Below are 20,873 nucleotides of genomic sequence, written 5' to 3' on the forward strand. Positions count from 1 at the left end.
ATGAGGATGCTTTCAGTGGACTGCTCCATGGTAACCGGCATTTTAAAAAAAAATAAAGTTCTCTCATCAATTACAAAGCATAAACCAGCAAACTCACCTTGTCCCATCAGTGACCTCAGGGGCTGGTCTGAGCCTGAAACATGCAAGAAATGTGAGGACTTCTGACTGCCCTGTTCACTCTAGTGGAGCCCACTTTAATTTATTCACTGAGAACACAGATCACGTTCACTTGAGATTTTCAGATGGCTCTGAGCCATTTTTGCCACAGGCACAGGATTGTTTATGATTATTAATTTTTATTTTTTTTTATTAGCAAAGTCACACACTTTCTCTCCTCTCTATTGATTCACCGGCGTTAAAGAGAACAGCGTCAGCTCACCCTGCTCAAGCTGTGTCTGGGCATGCCACAGCACAATGCCCTCCTCCTCTCCTGCCCTGCCATGAGCTGGAGGTGGGATGGTGAGAGAAGTTTCTGCATTTCTGAGAATTAAATTAGGCAGAGGCATAAGGTACCTCTGGCGATAATTAATGCTTTCCTAAAAAAAAAAAAAAAAAAAAGGCACTGCACAGCCTCTGCAAGCACAAGGTTGCAGAAGTCCCCCTTTAGGGGTCACTCAGAAAGTTCCATCCGAATGCTTCCTTTGGGTGGGAATGCCCGTGAGGCTGTGCTCCCCGCTCCCTGGAAAGCTGAAACCTGCCCAGCAGCAAAGATTCCCCATTATTTCTCTGTCCTTTGGCCTTAAGGTAACTCAGCCCTCCAAACCAGCCTGAGGAAGAAAAATCCATGTTATGAGTGGCAAAGAAGGAACTAGCCAATCTATGTCACTGCCTTGTACTGCTCTACCTCAGAGGCTTTAGGGTTTGGTGGGAAAAGAGACCCCTGCTCCATCTCCCCAGTCTCCTGCTGCCTGGGTTTGCTGAGCCAGGACTTGGTGGAGGGAGCTTGACGAGGAGAGGAGGGACAGCAAGAGGCTGTGAAAACATGCTACTAAGCCAATTTTTCCGACCCCTGTTTGGGGTCAGGCCAAGTGAGCCAGAGACATAGAAGCTCAGAGGTCCTGAGGGGGAAAATCCAGGCCATGGACATTCAATAATAAGTACCAGAATAAAACTTGCCAGGCTTTTACAGGACCAAATCATGGTTTACAACACTGCAATTCTGCAAGCTATGTATGTGAAGAGTACCTTTACTACTAACTTAAGGAGGAGAAACCAAGACACTGGTAGGACTTGTGTATGTCCATGTAGGAGAGCTGACACTAGAAACCAGGAATGGTGCTAGCTGTGTGGCTTCTATGTAAAAAAAAATATTTCAGTTTGCTTACTTACTGTGTCATGGTTTTTTCCTACTATATTTATGGCCACAGCACCATCATCTCAAAAAATTAAGACAAAAAGGAGGATCTAAGATAAGTTAAAGTCAGCTGTATGTATAAGCAAAGGGAAAGGGTATTTGCACCAGGGGCTCAAGATTTTGTGGTTGGAATCTGTAGAGAAACATAATCTCAGTGACCGCAGCTCACGGCAGACTGTCAGCCCCTTTACCTACATTACTATTGATATTAGTATTTGAAGCCCATCAGAGAAGTACTGACCAAAGGCAGAAAATTAAAAGTAACTTTGCTAAGTTTTCCCCTTAGCAGCAGAAAGCTAACCTTGCAGAGCACGGCTGGCCTGGGCTGGAGGCTACTGCCACCACCTCTTACGCCATGACGCATGAGACAGCAGCACCCTCAACAGGGAAAGCCAGGTGCAGAACTGGGTGGACCAAGGGCACCTAAATCCACAAACACCAAACCTGCAGCATGCAACAAGTGGGCTCCTGAGCTTTGCAAGGGCTCAAGAAAGCCTTTGCTCATGGTTTTTTTCAGCTTTAGCAATGCAAAACGGTCACATTTTTTGGTTGGATAACCACCATAACTTCAGTGAATATCTTCAGTAAATAAATCCCTCATGAGAATTCAGGTGCTTCAGGAAATGAGGTCTCCGGTTCAAATGAGGACATGTTTGAATGGCAGGCTGCAGAGCCATTTCCAGTTACAAGCTTCAAGACCATGAAGCCTGCAACCATGTGAACACACCTTGGTCCTCCAGCTCACCAGCCTGCTGACCAAGGGATGCTCTGACCTTCAGCATTGCCATGTCTGTGCAGGAATATGCCCCTACCAGCAGTCTGGAGCCCTGTGCTGGTCACCCAGGGCTTCCTCCAGAAGCACACACCTAGGAACACGACTCATACCTGCAGCCCACAGGGGAAGTCATTCAGATACCAGCCACAAAAAAGCATCTCTTAGACCCCATCTCTCCTTAAAACCAAGGTGCTGTTACCTGGACTATGCCAAAGCATTTGTCTGCCATCAGAAACCACAGCCCAAATGTATCTCTTTACTCTTCTGCCTTCCTTCCAAAAGGCAGAAGACGCAAAACAAAAGCAACAGCACGTGCAAGACAGAGGATCATTCATCATCAGTTCTCTCCTCGCAGAGGAACCAAACTGGTCCCTGAAGGGGTCTTTCCCAGAGCCAGAAGAGAGGGTGTCCTGGCCACCAGGAAAGGTAAGCCTGAAGGGGGAGTCCAGCCAGGGCCTCGCCAAGCTCAGCGGTGCAGTACACTGGGTAAGCGGTTACCTAGAGGAAGGGAGCGCTCAGCTCCAAAGACCAATACCAAACTGGAGTATTTTCTGCTCTACTTCTCATATAGGTCATTTGCGATTCAAAAAAGGATTGAAGAAAAGGCAATTATAAAACCCTTAATGTGCTACTAAAATATTTATGATAGCTCAGCTTCCCAAAACTCACAGATCTCTTTGGATGACCGAATACACACTCCCATTATGCAGCTAACCACAAAGTACCCACCCAGAACTGCTAATGATAGCATGAAGTACCTTGAATGTATTTGATTCTAAAAAAAAGAATGAGATATTGTCACATAAATGGACTAAATTCAGCTCTAAATTAATGATACTGTAGATGTTCATTGGGAGTGAAATCAATGAATCTTTCTTTACATTAACTGTCTATTTTAATCAGCATTTAATTTAAGATATTTTTTCCTTTTCCTAAGAAAAATAGCGAAAAAAAGGTCTATCAACCACAACTTACTGGGTTTGGAAATGTTGTTCGAGGTGACCGCGTTGCATGACCTCTGAGCAGTGTTCTGTGAAAGGGCAGCTAACCATTAGCTTGTCCAGGAGGTTATTCACTAGTATGCTGGACTTCCTGCACGTCTGGAGAATCACAAGCTTGCGGTCCATGGGGCAGAAGTCTTTTTCCACGAGGAAGTTCGTAAGGCAGGCTGTGCAGAAGGTGTGACCACAAAGCGTGTCTAACGGCTGAAGCAAAGGTTGCAGGCAAATGTGGCATATCAGATCATCATCTACCTCTTCGGTGTAGCTGTACAAGTGGTTTTCTTCTGGTAAATGCGCTTGGCCACAGGTGACACAGAGTGGCGGGGAGCTATCCTCCATTTCTTCTTCTTTCTGGCTTGTAATCAGAATTGATGCAATTCAAAAGAGGGCAGACGGGAATACCCAGCCTGTTCTCTATGCATGAGAGCCACAGCAGGGCTTGTGTATACCATCAGGTCTGTGGGGAAAAAAGCCAAAGGGTTATGATTTGGATTGTTTTATCTTATCATACTTACAGTGTGTACCCAGATATGAAGCACTCTAGCAGGTATTAGGGAAGAATTGCACCTTTGGGGTGGGAGTGCAGAAAGAAAGGGGCAGAAAAAGGGGTTTACTCCAGGGATTTTTCTCTTAAATCTAGCTTCATTTACACAATTACACTCGTAAAGAAAGCTATGAAATAGGGAGAACTACTACACACATTTAATGGTTGAAACCCTTAAATTAGCATATAATTTCCGTTCCGGTCAGCTGATTTTATGGTCACATTACTTCTGCTGGGAAAGCAGCATCATGTGTAGGCAAACATTGCCAGACTGTGTGCAGAAATATAGGTAAGAATAATGGTTACTGCACAAGCTGCCTGCTCAGCACAGCAAGGGCAAGAAGCCACTCCACCTAACACACACAAGCATACAGACACTGTACACACAGCCAGCGGGAGGACAATTGGGTCATGAGGATTTAGAGCCTGGGACCATCTAGACTGTCCTTGTCCCACAGCAGCAACAGACTCTGCATTCCAAGCCTGTATGCTTGTACCGCCACGGCACTGCTCTGGATGCCTCAAGTCAAGCAGTTATAACCATCTGCACCATCATAAACCAGTTCAAAACTTCATTTTACTTCCCAAAGCACTAAATACCTCACGTGCCGAAGTGAAGTCCACAACGTGACGCCAAGTACTGTATCACTCAAAATTAGGCCTATTCCCTTCATAATTTTTTATTACAGAACCTCGGTATGGCCCAAAAGTACAGATCCAATTAGCTCTGGCCAGAGCACCTGCCTGCTGGTATAACTGTGTGGGTGGCAGCAAAACTGGAGAGTAATTTGTGGTTTTTACTTGATGTACCCTGACTGCTCATTGGACTACTTATGTCTCATTACATCTATGCTTATTTTGATATACCGCTTTGGAAATAAACATGAAAATATAAAATATGCAATGGCCTAATTACTACTTTTGCTTGAAAATGTAAATCTTACTTGCTGTTCTGCTGTAAGACTGTACCTTTCCTTCCAGCTTGACTTAATTTGCTGAGACAATGTGTCAGCCTCAGACACCCATGTTTGAGGGCAAATGAGGGAAAGAATAAGAAAAAAATATCTGACTATGACAGAGCACGTTTTCATATGAAATAAAACCTAATTTTTATGCAAAGCTCATAGGCTTTAAACCTGAGAAATTAAACTTTACCGTGGCAGGGCTTTTCTGGCATAAAGGTAAAATGATAGCCCCGTTAACTCTAACCAGATGCTTAAATGTCAGACATTCACTCTAATGCTTTGCTAGATCCTATTCTTATGTAGCAATTATGCTAAGTGGCTGTATAATAATATTTTTTGCTTGCAAGACTAAATTCTGCATAAGCTCCATCTCATGATTAGCAGTAGCTTCATTTGAATTAAAATCATCGCCTACTAGAATTCTTGCAAATATTTAAACTACTTTATACTGTGGCAAATATTTCCTTTTGTAAAAATATTTACCAGAGCTTTATGAACAGCTTTTTGTGAAGAAATGAACATCTTTCTACAGTGCAGAAAAGAACTCTACCTGCTATCTTAATACAGGAATCAAACCCAGCGTTACTTGGTTCTACTAAAGTGACATACAGCAAAATGAAATGAGAAAAGATGATCCTGAGGCTGAGGTGGGAACTGTTTGGACACTGCAAGTGGCTCCTGGTAGGTAGCTCTTAGCCAGCTTCTCGATGAAGTACGGTGGCTGCAAGCTGGTATGTTATCTACCAGTTGCTGTCTTTTGCAGAGGGAGAGCATTTAACTGATCTCCACATCCCTCACTCATCGAGAGTCAACAGGGCAGCTTGCAAGAATGGCAATAAACAGCTTGGGAATTTGTGGGATTGTGGCTTTAAAAATAGCCATTAAATGTATTAGAAAGCAATAAAGTACAACAGAAATAGCATTGCTTTAGAAACTTTGTTTTTTCCTACATTTTTAAATGCAGCTGGGGCAATCAGGGAAGCTGGCAATATCATGCTGTTTCTCCACTGTCCTGCCATGTCCTTCTGTACCAGCACACGCCAGTAGACCCATGTGAGTGCACAGGGAGAGCCAACTCCAACATTTTGTTGCCTCATGGATGTTCTCAAGGACAGAAATTCTTGCTTCCTGCTGGCAGGAGACAACACACGGCTCCCATCAGTGAACCTGTTGAAAGCTGGACCCAAAGCCCTGCTCTGAGACAGGAACAGGAGCACAGGCATCTGTATGGGCCCCTCCCAGCCTCATGTCCCACCCCTGGAAGTACCACTCCTCTGCTCCCACCTGTACAACACATCAACTCCCCTGATAAAAATTAAGGTACAACTGGAAATAGTGCTACAGCTCCAAAGTAGCTACAAGTATTTCTGCAATGACAACAGAGAAAGAGAGGTGTTGCTGCCCTAAGGCCACGCTGTGCTGCAGCAAAAATTACGAGAGAAGCCCCAGCAGACACAAAGCCAGACTGTCATGGCCACATTATGGATAATCTTTATGAACCTGAGATGATACTAATGCATTGCAAGTGAAAAAGTGCAGATTCGGGGCACTCTACCTAATTTTACAATGCTTACATAAATTACAAATACTTGCTACAGCACAAGGAAACAAAACCACCCATGTTAATTAGTAACAGACACTGAACTTTTAGAAGGACTTAATTCAAGTCCTAGTGCTTCTATTACTTAGAAAATTTAGACTAGATAATGAAATAAATTGGGGGTGGGGGGTGGGATGGACAGGGAGTCTATCAGCCTCTTCTGGCTAATCTGGTCCATGTTCATCCACGATGAACCTTCTCAAATTGCTGGACATATCAGGCAATGAAACGATCGCTGCCTGTCTTTGGGAGGTGATTATACCACCAAAGGAGTTAGCGTGGAGGGTGTGCAGTGGAGTTGTCACACACATTCAGAGGCAGACACTGCGTGCAACGTTTGCAGTCATTTGTATTTATGACATTTATGTGCTGCCATAAAAAGCTACATGATTAGTTTCATGTCCTTTTAGGAAGCTTAAAGCCTCGGATCCTCTTGAACAATGTAGAAGAGAGGCAGAGGGGGATTTAAAATTGAGCTGCTGATCACCAGGGCGTATTTCTACTTCTATTAACAATGAATAATAAAATACACTTTGAACAAAGAACCCTGTACAGGTAAATGGTAAACCACTGCTGATTGAAAAAAGGCAATTATTATCCAGCCGAATGGCTCTTCTTCAAGGCCCGTGCTTGAGGGAGAAGGGAAAGGAGTGGGGAAGAATCCTACTTCCATTTGCAGTCAGTGTCAACAGCTCTGGCAACCTCAGCAAGGCAAGGATGTCACCTTGGCAGCCTCACAGCTGGCTTACACCAAGAGCTGTATTGACAGGAATCGGCTGCTGCATGGATGATTGGCAGGAGGAGCTGTTAGAGGTGGTGGTGGTGCCATAGCACAAGAAGACAACACCAGCCTTTGCTGCTGTGCAAGAAGTTTTCAACAACTCAGGTCCCAGATTTAGCATAATTGTACAGTGCCTAGCACAGCTTGGCTTAGATAAATAAAATTAAATACAGATTTGTAGGAATTTCACAGTGTTGTGACACTGCAGTAAATCAAGCTCCAGTCCAAGACAGAAACCTGAAGCACAGGAATATGGTGCAAAAGGTGAAGGAAGAACACTGTGGACCTAGATATCCACATTGCCAAGCTTTCAGCCACAAGCTGGAATGAGAATGGTCACATCAGGGCACGAAACAACCCTCAGGGCTGTGACCACAGTGAAAGCCAGTATCATGGTAACACAATTTTAAAAGAAGTTACCCTACAGACTGCACCGATTTGAAGGAGTCTGCATCTTCACTCCTTAGGAATTTGCAGCCACCGGAGAAGCATTTAAGAGAATAACAAAACAAACCCATACAAAAACCACAGGCAGTAAACACGTGGAGTAGGTAGAGAGAATGCTTTTCATCTCCTTGCACAGCCAAGTCCCATCCCAATGAAGCATTTAACCAACCTTAAGCTTAAATCCTGACTTACCATCCCAGTTACACTGGCAGCAGTGTAGCAGGAGGAGGGCTTGCTGACAGAGCGGCAAAGCCCCACCGCCTTCGCCCAGCCACACTGTCAAATATTAACCCAGCAGTTTGGGAGGCTACACTTGGAAGTAGTGTGGCACAGAATGGAAGAAGCTTCAGACAGCAAAAAATGAGTAACTGAGGCTGAAAGAGAAAGAATTAAGTGATGAAAGATAGTGAGGAAGCGGCTAACAGGAAGGGGAAAATAGATGCCTAAAGGCCAGAGAAACAGTGACACGGAGCCTGGGAGGACAGCAATTGGCTAAAATTACAAATTGTTAAGGACAAGCCAGTGAACAGTGTCATTGGAAAACAGATAAGTGACACAGATAAACTGCAAAACAAGTAGGGGTTTTGCTCTGTAGCTCCAGTAGCTCTGAAGTTGCATGGCTTGGGGATAATGAAATCCTCAGTCAAGGGAAAGGGTGGCCAGCATGTGAAGGGGAAATGGATTCCCAACAGTACAGTAAGATAGGCCAAATATTAGCTGGTTTTGTTTTATATTTGGTTTGGGTTTCTCTCTGTGTATTTAAGTAACACATTTTATTAATGTTTTATTTTTGAACTCTAAGCGTGGGCATAACAAATCCTATATCTGGTGATTAAAAAGGGGATGCCTTTTCATGCTCTGTTTCTCTGCTGCACAACGCCGTAGGAGGCAGCAACACTACTGACAGCGCTGTCGTGCTCCTCTTAGCTGGACTGTGATAACGAAGTTGTGCTACTTTCTTCCTCCAGCCCCTGCATGGGCTGTTATCTCCTGCAAATGCACATCTCTACATGAGCCACCGCCATCCTTTTACGGGGTTCGGCATGGCACTGTATGGCCAAAGGGACCGGTCTGCATGTTAGGAAACTGCTCGGTGACAGCAGCATCGCCAGCTGCCGAATCGAAGCTCCTTATTCTTCCAGAGATGCTTTTACCTGGCCTTCCTTTCACCACATGAGCGGTGAACATGCTGTAGCCAACATCTGCCTTCCTTGATACTCAACTTGTGTTACTGAGACCCTGGAGATTGCTGTCTTGATTGTTAAAAAATACCCACATAAAATTGCTAGGAGCCTTGGCACCTTCCACGGTCACAGAATTCACTCTTTAAGAAGCCTCAGCCCAGATGCCAGTGGCTAGCCGCGGGCAGGTCGGGAGACATGGGCATTGTCCCCATCTAGTGGCTCACCCACACCGGGGAGAAGAGTGGAGCAGAGGTCCCTCCCTCACTCAAGCAGCTGCACAAACCCCTCAGGTTATACAGGATTAGGTGTGATTATACTCAGGGGAGCATAGCCCTTACTACTCCTGTGAGAATCCAGGTTACAGATCACCTATTTCATATTCAGGGTTTTATATCAAGGCACCAGGTTGAATGCTTATACAAAACTATTTGCCATTAGTTAGAGAAATTTTAATGCTGTTTTAATTTATTTCTTTTTTTTAATCCAGCTGTCTTAACTGGCAGCAGGCCTCTCGGCTTTCCCATTACTGTGTTTTGTACCATTAACTACTTCCCTCCAACTGAAAATTTTATAGATTACACTGACTTTACTGTTCAAGGTAGTACTTATTTTGGAGGCCACTGGGCAAGCCTGTTTGTTTCAGAATACCAGACAACAGTTGTGGAAAACATTAGAGAGTGACCCATACTCCAATAATACATATTATAGAGTATTTCACATCCAAAAAATGGTGAGTCATGTTCCAAAGATCTGGTTTAAAAATATCATATAATAATTTGCACCAACCTTGGCATAGCTGCACTAAAGGCCAAAGAACTGAGTCAGCCTACCCATACTAGAAACTTTGTTCAAAGGAAGGTTATAAAACACTAAGATGCCTAAAACCTTACCATCACACCTTAGGACCAGCATTTGTCCTATGTATATCTTTCTATTTTTTCCCCCTCCCCCCCCCCCCCTTATTTTTAAATCTGTTCTACCTATAAAAAAGTCACATTTTATTTCTGTCTGAGGTGTAATCAGTAGTAGACTCTCCAACGGAGATTTGCTACGGGCAGACGCGTGAGGTATACCTGCTGGTAAAAAGTCAGCAGCTGGAGAAGAGCTGGGGATCCCAGAGACACCGATACAGCAGACAAGAATTCAGCTTGACTTTTAAGGTTATAGGAAAAACTGTTAGAACTAACTCTTAGAGGACAATAATTGTATTTAAAAGTTCAGCACATCAGACAGACAGAAAGTCTCTGAGACAACAAACAGGAGCTCAAAAACCTCTCTGCTGCCTGGCTTCAGCTTTAAGACAGCTGGTTTTTCAAAGCTGTTATTATTAGTCAAAAAGTCCTTCTCAGAGCTTATAACAATCTAAGCGCTTTGCAGAGCCTTTAGTGATGAAAGGCATTTCCAGCTGAATAGAAAAATCCAACAGTACAGTACAGTAGGTGAATAACCCCAACTTTTTAAGTTGTAGCTCAAGCTGTGAAACCTAGCAGAAATGTCATACTGTGCCTGCATGCACAATAACTTCAAAAACCAGAACCAGATTGTTCGAAAAAAACGTTTTTCTCTGTGGCTCATGCTGGAATTTACAGAATAAACCAATGTTGGAAAAAGTTTTTTGTTGTGGAATTATGTATCTGAAACGTCTGTTAGGAATGTATGGAAATATATTCTGCTTTTTCGTCTGTGTCTCTCTCACACGCCCACGCAAACCTGAATTGCTCTTTCTGATGATTTCATGGATACAAAACTTTACTCAGCATGCTAAAATGAAAAAATTCCACCCAGAAGTAATCTGAGACTATTAGGAACAGCTGGACAAGACTGAGGTGAAGAGAAGATCTGAATAAGAGAATGTGTATCCGCCGGTTAACTTACCCACATCACAAGGAACACAGCCTATGAATGAACTCACCTTAGCAGAAGGCAGTATTTCTGAAAAGACTTGTTGCTGGCATGCCTCTAGTTGTCAAATACTATGCTGGCTGAGGTAATCATTTCCATTTCTTGTTTTTTTCAAAGTTCAGTAAACTCAGACTTGGACCGACAGCTTATGCCAGAACTACAAGCTGACTCCAAGTGCGAAGACGAGTTGTAGCAGAATGGGCAGGCTGCGAGTAACTGCTTCCCAAAGGCACACAGTCCACCTGCTCAAAGGAAGTCAATCATGTGGCCGAAGCAAGGCTCTTGAGCAATTATGATTGACTCCTAAAGGGCTTCCTAAACATGTGCTCATCCTAATTGACATAATAAATGCCATCGACGTTTCACATACTAAATTATAAAATTGCATGGCGAGTTATGTAACGAAAGGTGCATTACCACTCTGATTTGGCTGATTGCTCCGGCTGGCTTTGGCAAGGCTGGCAGCCTCACAAATACCACAAGCTTGCTTTCAGCCATTTGACCAAATGACAAAACTGTTTGTGTGTGGCTGGACAGCCACGTGCCCCAGCTGCCTTTCAAGATGCTGGTGGCTAGGAATAGGTACAACAGTCCATGCAAACTGCATGAGGGAGTGCATCCCCAGTCCTTGCTCCAGGTGTGCCTGGTGTGTCTCTGCAATGGGGAATGCCTGTCTGCCAATCCTCCTCTTGTGTTTCGGAGCAAGGAAACATGGGCCTGCAGACCACTGTGGAGTTATGGGATGTTCCAGCGAGCTGGCCCTCAATCCAGACAGCCTAGCCCCCAGGCACATATGGTCCCACAGTGGGTACACTGGAACAGTGAGACATTACACAAAAACCTTGCTGCAACAGAGTAAAGTGCAAAACCTGGAAAAAAAAGCATTTGCTTTAAAGTAAATAAAATAAATCAAATAAAATGCTCTGCACCTTCAACGTGAATTTGGTTCCTCATATTAACTCCATGACACTGCTTCTACCCTGTTTCCTGAAGAAACAGGACAGTATGGTGCTTTTTTTTTTCTCTCTCTGAGTCTTTTTGTTCACCCCTGCTCTATTGCTCCCCAGTACCTTTTGGATCCATTTTTCAGTTTCAGTCCACTCTAACAGAATGGCACAAGCCTCCACATATATTAAATTACCACAATTACCATGATAATAGGTGCCTGGGTAAGAGAGAGAAAAAAATTAATGTTCCCACAAAAGGTGAGGCTGCAGGCTGAACCCAAGCCATACTGCACATCAACAAAGACAGGCAGGAAAAAGGAACTATGCATAGCCAGCCCTCAAGAAAAACTAATGCTGGAGCTACACCATATTAGACAAAGCCACAGAGAAGTAGTATTCACTAATTCTGCCCACTGAATCCCAATATGTAATCCAAAAAGCTTGTTCTCCTTCCCTTCCCCACATACAGCTTCCATGCCTTACCACACGCAGCAGGACAGGCACTGAGATGGCCCGTACCATCAACAGAGGTACTTCCCTGAACAAAAAGGTTTATCCCTAGGCATGTCCCTTCCTTTCTGATTTCCTAATGAGTGGATGCAACTTCTTACCACGTTCCCAAGGTCAAATGTACCCAGCCTCTTTAAGAAGAGCAAGATACCCCTTCCTCCACCATGCATTGTTCAGCTACTCTCCGAGGTGGCCTAGCAGAAAGAGCATAGCAAAAGTCCCCATGACCCTGGTCCATCAGGTGAAAAAATGACCCTCGATGTGACGACAAGCTGCTGCCAGTATGCAAAGGTAAGGGGCTGTGGGGTACTAGTGAGCAGGGAAAAGGGGTTGATCATACTTGGGGTAGATGTAAGGCATGGATGGATGGTGGCACCCTGGCTGCCAGTGGTGCTCATTTAGTCTCAGAGAAGACTTTCTCGTCCCAGTTAAAAAGTTTTGCTCACCATGCTTTGAAGACTGTGTCCTCAGACAGCAGGTAAGTACCCTTGTTGACTTCCTGATCTGTGGAACTAAGAACATTTACCAAAAAAACCCCAACCAAACCCATCACAGTACCCTCTAATATGCTTTAAAGTAGCTTTTATCTCTTTTGTGGCACAAACTCTGTTGTGGTTTTGCAGGATGACATTTACTTTAATAACGATGAAGAATGGCCTGGCCAATTCACTTGCAGCTTTGTGACATGTGAGTGGCTCAGCCAGCGCAAATGCATCCTGAGAGCACCTCTTACACCCCCGTTAGATGTTTGCTCTGCACAAACAACGCAACACAAAACCACTGCAAGAGCTACAACATCTGCATGAACAACCTGGCATGCATGCAGGCCACGTGTCCTCTGTGCGGGCCTGCCCTACTTTGAAATAACGACACAATAGGCAGAGCGAAATGCATGGGAATGTGAAAATCTTAATTTAATACAGCTTCACAGTAAGTCTTAATCTCTCTTTGCAATCCTCTCCCAGGGCCCCAAGTGGGTCAGCGGGGCAGGCAGGCGATGCTACCTCTCTGTCTCCTCAGTGCCAGGGGAGGGAAGAGCTGCTGAAGAGGGAACAAAAGGGCAGGGGCAAAGAACCATGGGGGACTTCTCCCCCAACGAACATTAAAACCTTACACTTCACCTTGCCCTCCCACAGCCACGGTGCCTGCCACCCCCGGACCACATAGCATCTTCTCACATGTGACCACGAGATAAAATTTAATAACTACAAAGTGCAGAACATGTGATGGATAACCCTGCTAATAACACATAATAAAGTAAGCCGTGCTTTAATTACGCTGTGCCTTTACAACTGCTCCTCTGATCCAGGAGTCTCTTTAATGCTTGACAAACTACTTAATGAGTTCTCACAACACCCTGTGGGGACCTTTTTTAGGAGCAGCCTGCAGCTTGGTTAGGTGAGCAGGGTGAGGGGCAGCTGGCTGCTCCCATGCCATGGGGCTGGGCTCCCGTGATGCCAATGCCCAGCCTTCATCACAAGAGTCCTGGTGCAGCTGTGTGGCCACAGAGACACTCTCAGACCTGATCTGAGGGAAAGCCCTCACAAACTCTTAACTTCTAGGTCTGCGTCCTCTGCTTTAGGAACATGTACCCACAGAGGGACAGCAGCAACTTACAGCAGCTAGCTCACCAGTCTGACTTGTCTAAGCAGTAGCAGCAAATGCTTTAGGTAAAACCTCTGGTCCGTTGCACCCAATGGCAAAAGTAAGTAGATTCAATGGAGCAAAGATTTAATCACCTGTATCTCAATTCTACTTATAGTTCTCCAGTACTATAATTTATATATAATTATTACTAGACACAATTATAGATATAATCTAATTATAAAAGTTATTATGATTAAAATCTCTAATTTAAGTTATAGGTCTCTAAATGTCTATAACTTACATTACATCTGTATCTTACTGTTTCTTCCTCCTGCCACTTGGATCCACAAAAATCAACTGAATAAACAAGTTCTAATCAGAAAAAGCAGTCCCTCTTGAAGAACTCCACGAAACAGTGACACTCTGCTCTTTAAAATAACGCAATCTAAAAGCATTCCCTGCCGCCCAGTCCCAGGGTGAGAGCTGCTGGGCCCTAGTCCCATTCAGGAACCTGGAAAAAGGAGGGCACAAGCCCGGGCAGGGTAGTCAACAAGTAAATTTCAGCATTTTAGGAGTGTGGTAGAGCCCAGAGGCAGCCCCCTAAATAATGGGTAGACACACAATATGCAGCTGGAAACAGAAATTTCAGGGGACGAGGGGAAGAAGTTTGGATGATCTTGCAGGCATTTTGCAATGCTGCGTGCCGAATTTCACATTTAAGAAAAATGCACTGTTTGAAAGAGGGAAACATATCACACACTGGAGAGGCTGAATCCAGCAGCCCAACTACCGTGGTCTGGCTACTGGTTTTCTGCTGTTAAGGTTGGTTACTTTTCGGGTCTTGAACAGAGAGCATACTGTCTTTCATGCAGTTATCTCTTTTATGAAGTAGTGCTGACAGTGCCCATTTATGTCTGGTGATAGTCATTATTTCTCATTTGGGAGTCAGCTCTATGCTAGAGCTTATAACTGACTTCCAAATGGAAAGGACCGGAGAAATATGGGAGTATTTGACCAGGACTGGAAGCAGCTCTCTAGCTAAAGCTGTGCAACAGTTTCTGTTCCAGGGCATATTTTTGTAGCAGGATAATGACTAAGATCCCTGTCCGACAAGTGTCTCAGCAAATACATTTTGTTTATTATAGTGACCAAGCCCTCAGCTACCAAAACACATCCTCTAGAGCCTGGTTCTGCCCTCATCTACTCAGTCCTGGGAAACAACATCCCTGAGGATGGTACTACTCACTGGATTTGATTCATCACTGCTTTAATTGGGGCTTTGTGGGAACTCCCGGATAAAGTCCACTGCTAATTAACATGCATGTGTGGCTGAAGGCCTTGTAACATTCTCCTTAAAATGAAGAGGCTTACTAAGGTTTTGTCAGTCAGGACACGCGAGTGACACCAGCCTGGGAAAGATAGCTAAGTCAGTGGCTGAATTAATATCTGCTTCCAGAACCTGTTCGTGGGTGTGGAGACCAATTGTTTGCTGCTTAATCCCATGATGAGAAACCAATTAGGAATTACGTGCTCAAACTGTTCCTGCTTCCTGCATCCTTCCATGCTGTCAGATGTGATCTGTTGCATGCAGGCAGGCGAAGGGATTTTTTAATTCTTTGAAATTCCTTCTACAAGCTATAGCTATTTCAGTGCCTCAGACTCTTTTTGACTGGATCTAAACTGCTGTACTCTTTTGAAATCACAGCAGTATAATCAGTTAACTCCTCAGACTGAAACTACAAAAGCCCAAAGCTATGCTACAGGATACTTTCCAGCACCAAGATCTACTTGCAAAATCCTGTGCGAACAAATACCGATAAATATATGGCATAAAGAGCTACAAACAAAAATCAGCTTTGAAGGAGAACAGCAAACAAAGTAACAGCATCACCTATTATTTTTAACATCAGCATCTCAACAGTAGCTATACCACATAGCTGCAAGGCACAGAAAGCAAAAGACTAGGGCAAAAAGTGAACTAGAATTATATCCCAAATACAATAAGAATTTACCTGCTTTCAAACAAGCCACTTTCTGAAAAGATGCATGAGAAGTTGCCCTCATGCCTTAATAAGAAATTACTAGCACATGTAAACCATCATTCTATTAAGGCTCTTTGTTTTAGTAAGAAAGTTGCAGGTGTATTAAAGTAAAACTGGAAAACTGAGGCAAGGGTTGCCAGGAGCTGCTAGACCTGCTGGAGGTTTCAGGGTGTTTAGCTCCTTGATTTCCGTGTAAAGGAGTTACTGATGTTTACTCAGAGGGATGACGACAGTACGCAGTTGCAGGCAGTTTTACGCGACAGGAGCTGCCAACTAACTGTTCCCTGAACATTTACCAAAGGTGAAAGTTTCTGCTTCCATGTTGAGTTCTCTCAAGTCACATGATTCAGATAACAATCTTTTTTACAGATTCAGCTTGAGCCTTTGGGGATAGCCTTGGAAAGATCAACAGCACCTTTGCACATCCCAGTTCCTAGGAGCCGAAATTCCAGTGGAAGAACAGGACGTGCACTGCAAACCAGTACCAAGTCAGGCAGATTTGCATGATACTAGTGCCTGGCTGTTTTAACCAGAGATGGGCCTCATTTAGCTCCCCAAAAGGCTCTGGTCCCTCAAAACCAGCTGCAGGCTCCATTTGGTGCCGTGGTGAGAGGAGGCAGGCAGGCCAGGCACAGCAGCCAGCCGCGCAGGCAGGACTGACAGCTTCAGAAATAATGGACTGCTTCCCTCCAGCAGCCAGTGTGGAGGAGACTGGCTGCGTTTAAAAGCCTTTACTAATTTACCTTCCTGCTGGAAACAGTGTTGCTTGATTTCCTGGTTTGCAGCAAAATGAAGCTAATCTATCATCTCGTCCTGCGTGCAAGATTTATTCGAGTTTTGCAAAAGAAAAGCTATGCTGGGGGAAGACGTCAGTGCTTTCAAACTTCTTCCAAAAGACAATTCAATTTTTGCTTCTGATAGACAATTGCAACCCAGAGCCAGGAACATTCATTCCTCTTTCCAACTCTGTGCTACAATGAAGTCCTGGTGTAGTTAATGCTCAAACACATGGGCTTGGAACAGCCTTCCAAAAAGCAGAACTCATGTGAATGAAAGGGAGCACACTTGTACAGGGCCATGAACAAGTAGGAGCAACCAGCAGCAGGAGAAAGAATATTTTCAGGTGGCAAGAGAAAGATAACAAGACAAGCTTCCCCACATTGAATCAATTTATAGTTTTGGAAAATATACATAGGCTCTGAGGTTTTGGGTGGAAGAATATAAAATAGCAACTTAGTAACAGCTTACTCCCTTAAGAGGAATTTTCAGTCTCGGGGAAAAAAGATAGGAGAATTGAGGATACAACTCCTCAGGAGGCAGCAGCTTTCCAAATATCTGATGGTGAATCCTGGCTTTTATTTACAGATCAGCATTTGTGCTTTTCCATCGACAGCAGGTGATAGACAGTGCTGTTTCAATTAAGTGGTGGATCTGCCTTGATATTTTTCTGCATAAACCTCAACGAGCAAATGAAAAGTGCTTTGGAGGGTGGGATGAACAGGGAGCTCTGTTTCTATGGAAGACTTTGGGAAAACAAGTGCCTTGTGTAGTGCTCGGTAAAGTCACCTAAGGTATCTTTGCTTTTCCTGCTGTTGGAGGAACACTTTCTTAGTCATCAGGCACCTGGTGGAAGCATGAAGTAGAAGCCTAATATGCACGCCTTTCCTGGGTTTTATGTTTTTGTTTGGTAGATATCAGAGCAGCTGAGAGCTTGATGCAAGCAGTCCTTCCCTAGTCAATAAATACAGCCCAAAGCATTCTCAGCTTTAAACATTCGGACGGGCCCTGCTGACTTCTGTATTTAGATCTCTTGTCTACCAAGTATATACTTCAATGTGTGAGGACGTCCACGTAACCTCATTGCAGCCCTGGGTTCTGTGTTAGCACGTCCGCATATACATGTACACATATGAATAATCAGGCTCATTTGTAGAAAAGAAACTTATGAGAGGTTATGTGTATCCATACATATTCCCAGGTTTGCCACCATTGCATATATCTGTACTGAATTACAAGAACATCTGAGTTAAGAACTGAGTATAAATTTAAGTGGAGGATAACATGAGTTAAAGATAAAAACTAAACCAAGTTCTGTCTCCTCACCTCAGTTGTAGTTATATGCATAAAATGAAGCTGCAAGATGCAACAGGGGCAAATGTTGCCTCAATTTACCTCCTATGGCTGCAGTGAGACTTTGTGGGTTTTAACTTGGGGGAAGGGAAGAAATGGATTTCCACAGAATTAATAAAACTATGGGCTAAAGCAGCAGCAGTACAAATGGCACCTCTCCACAGATAATCAGTTAGATTTTAACGTACTTTTCCGAAGAAATAGACCTTCTTAGCAAAAGGAAGACAGAAAACCAAACATATCTAGCTAATAAACAGGTAATGAACTAAGCATGGCACTTTTCAATACTAGCACGTAGTTTGTATGTAAGTAGTATTTTAACACCGGCTACCAAGAAGCACAGCAACCTACAGGTACGTTATATGGCTTTCTCTGTGAGATTATGAAAATAATCCCTGCATTAGATTATGGGGAGACTGAACACTAATGACAGACCCAGTAAGTATTTATCTCTGCCTTACTGTGAGGCACTCCTGAGCGTGCAGGCTGAGGTTGGCACCCACTCCCTTCTGCTGCAAACCAGGGCTGGTTTGTTTGCCAGAGCATTTTCTTCCACCTTTGGTCCTCTGGAACAACTCATGCCCAACTGAAGGGTGAAAGTGGGAATAGCACAAACAATGATACAAATCTTTAAACTCACATGTCTGGCTTTACCGTGTCTCTCATCCACTGCTGGCGGAGTCCTGCAGGTGTGAAATCCCCAGGCTTGGGCAGGGGTACCACAATCAGCCTTCAGCCCTGGCTCTGCAGGCGGAGCGCGGCTGGTGGTTGTGTCAGACGAGGAAGCCTATGGTATGACAGAAGGTACAAAGAAAAGCTGAATTGCATAAACCTGAGCAATTTAAGGTTTAGAAAACCACACCCTCCCAGTCATTTCTCCCGCAGGCAGATAAGCGTGTGTAAGCTGCTCAGACTACAGTGTAATTTGAAGCTTTTACTTTTCTTTCCGGCGTATATCAAAGTTCCTTTTCAGTTTGGCTCTTCCTTGCATTTCTTTGCTTCTTTCAGCCTTGCAATCAACATGATTCTAATTTAATGAAGCAGACCATCTTAAAAATTGCTTAAAGACGAAAGATTCATGTTGGCTTTCCCCTGGAAAAGGAACATAAGGCCTGCAAGCCTGAGTCCATGCTTTGGAAACTGGATCTTCACTTTGTTCCTGCACACTTGAGGTGAGTGGTGAAGACTTGAACCATGTAAGAGCAATTTGTAAACTCTGGAATCAGTTGGCTGAAAATACAGGCTTGGTTAACTTTTTGAACATTGTAAAATAAAGACTGCCTTGAACCATCTTATCCATTAATTTTCAGTTTTAAAAGTAGCCAGGAAAGGGGTAGGTTCTTGTACTGCAGATAAGGTGGTGTACTGCTGCACTGTAATGCAACAGCTGAGTGTGAATGCCAATTATGAAAGCAGCGGCTGCAAAACAGATCTTTTTTTAAAAATATATTTTCAATGGAGGAAAGAAACCCTGATCCTCCAGCTCCCAGAATCACTAATAAATACAATTACTTCAGCTGTCATAAGCATTTGCTCCTAAAGAAGGAAGCGTTATTCAGGAAGCAAGTCAGCTTCGGAGATGGACTCGAACCTGCAGGTGGAAGGAAGTCCCCAGCCTCTGATATAAACACCTATGGCTACCAGGTCTTGACCTCCAGTTCATTCGTATGCAAATTTCTTGCCCTTCAAACGTTTTAAAAGCATACTTGCTACTTGTGATTATAAAATCCCTTGTTAAATATTTATTTTAAGAAATCATCAAGAGCCCTGTCAAGTCCTACCAGCAAGCGTGACAGCCAAGCCCTTAGCTTGATGGAGGTTTGTTTGCAGTGGTATTTGCCTTTCCTGCCCTGACAGCACAGCACCTCTGCTCCAAGGTGCTTGAGGAAACCTGGGATGGGTCCCTGCTCAGCCAGCCTGCTGGTGTTCGGTGCACGGTTGCCCAAAACCCAGGTGTGTGCCAGCAATGCCGTGCTGAAGCTGGGGCACTGTGCAGTGCTGAAGTGCTGCTGCTTTTTGCCTGGAATGGGTGCAATATGGAGAGACACAGCCCACACAGGACCAGATGTCCACGGCAGTCACAAGGCCAGATATGCAAGCTTCATGCGTCAGCTGCCTGCAAAATTGAACTATGCATATGCAATGTACTTTTAAAATCATGCTTAAGCTACAGAAGCTTAAACATTAGCAGATTCATCCCCACAGAGCAAAGAGTGTGTTTAAATCCTTCCTTGCATGGGAGGTCTCTCCGAGGCTGATTGCCCTAGATCAGAGAGCCCAAAGCCCTGCTGTCACAGGTGACCACATCAGACACTCGGTTACAGTCTTAATTTCTATTTTAGAAACTAGCCAAGTTTTTACCTCCTCCCACTGCCAAGAGGCTTTTCTAAGTTTCCAGACCAAGGGCCAGTTAAAATTCATTTGTTCTCATGCTAATGTTACTGGATTGTTTAAATAGCCTTTCCCATCTCATGACATGTTTTCCTATTTTTCTTCCCACTCAAGCTCTCTTAAGACGTTGCTCAGAAGAAAGGCTCTCCCCTCTCCTGCTCACACAAACAGCACTCTTGGGCACTCATTCGTGTCCAAATTCTTCACTCTGGAATATGGCATTAATACTTCCTTACTCATACCAGGCAAATTATTTCCCCAGAAGTTATTTATTGGCTCTAAACCAAAAAGCTGGTGAGCTGTACCCCTTGATGGAATATCCAATGCTGAATCTGCCTTTCATCTGCTGGGGAGGAACACAGAAGAAACTCTGAAGTACAGCCTGTGTACTGCATTATTTACAAATTCCCTCCTTTGCCTGCAGCTGGCTAAAGGCTCTGGCAGATTTTCTTTATCAACAGCACAAAAAAGTGAGAGTATTTTCCTACTATGATTCATTCTTTTGCATTGAAATGACGGCAGCATCTTGTAGATCTGACTGGTGCAATGACACCTGTTTGATAAACTTCAAATTCCCTGGTATCTTCATACATTCAAGGCAAAAAAATTACATATTTAGCTCTGTTTAGTTTTAAAACAGATTTCTACAGTTTGTTTCACCCTATGCAGATACAGGTGTAAGAACAGACCTTTCCAGTTGCAGATATTCCACA

The 20,873-nt window shown here is 44.0% G+C and overlaps 1 protein-coding gene across 2 annotated transcripts in view; it reads right to left on the bottom strand.

Annotated features, from left to right (window-relative positions):
• LNX1 (ligand of numb-protein X 1) overlaps positions 1 to 18,536 on the bottom strand; it is an 84,483-nt gene extending 65,947 nt beyond the window's left edge. Inside the window, exons 1-2 of one of the 2 annotated variants that reach the window (XM_040595638.1) lie at positions 18,410 to 18,536; positions 3,105 to 3,587 (exon numbers count right to left, since the gene is read on the bottom strand). In XM_040595638.1, coding sequence (XP_040451572.1) covers positions 3,105 to 3,469 — 365 coding nt within the window. In that variant the 5' untranslated portion in view covers positions 3,470 to 3,587; positions 18,410 to 18,536. The remainder of the gene's footprint in view (positions 1 to 3,104; positions 3,588 to 18,409) is intronic. The other variant, XM_040595648.1, reaches the window with a different exon arrangement.
• Between the last annotated feature and the right edge of the window lie 2,337 nt (positions 18,537 to 20,873).

The sequence above is a fragment of the Falco naumanni genome, chromosome 1 (genome assembly GCF_017639655.2).
Source record: "Falco naumanni isolate bFalNau1 chromosome 1, bFalNau1.pat, whole genome shotgun sequence".
Classification (NCBI taxonomy): Eukaryota; Metazoa; Chordata; class Aves; order Falconiformes; family Falconidae; genus Falco; species Falco naumanni.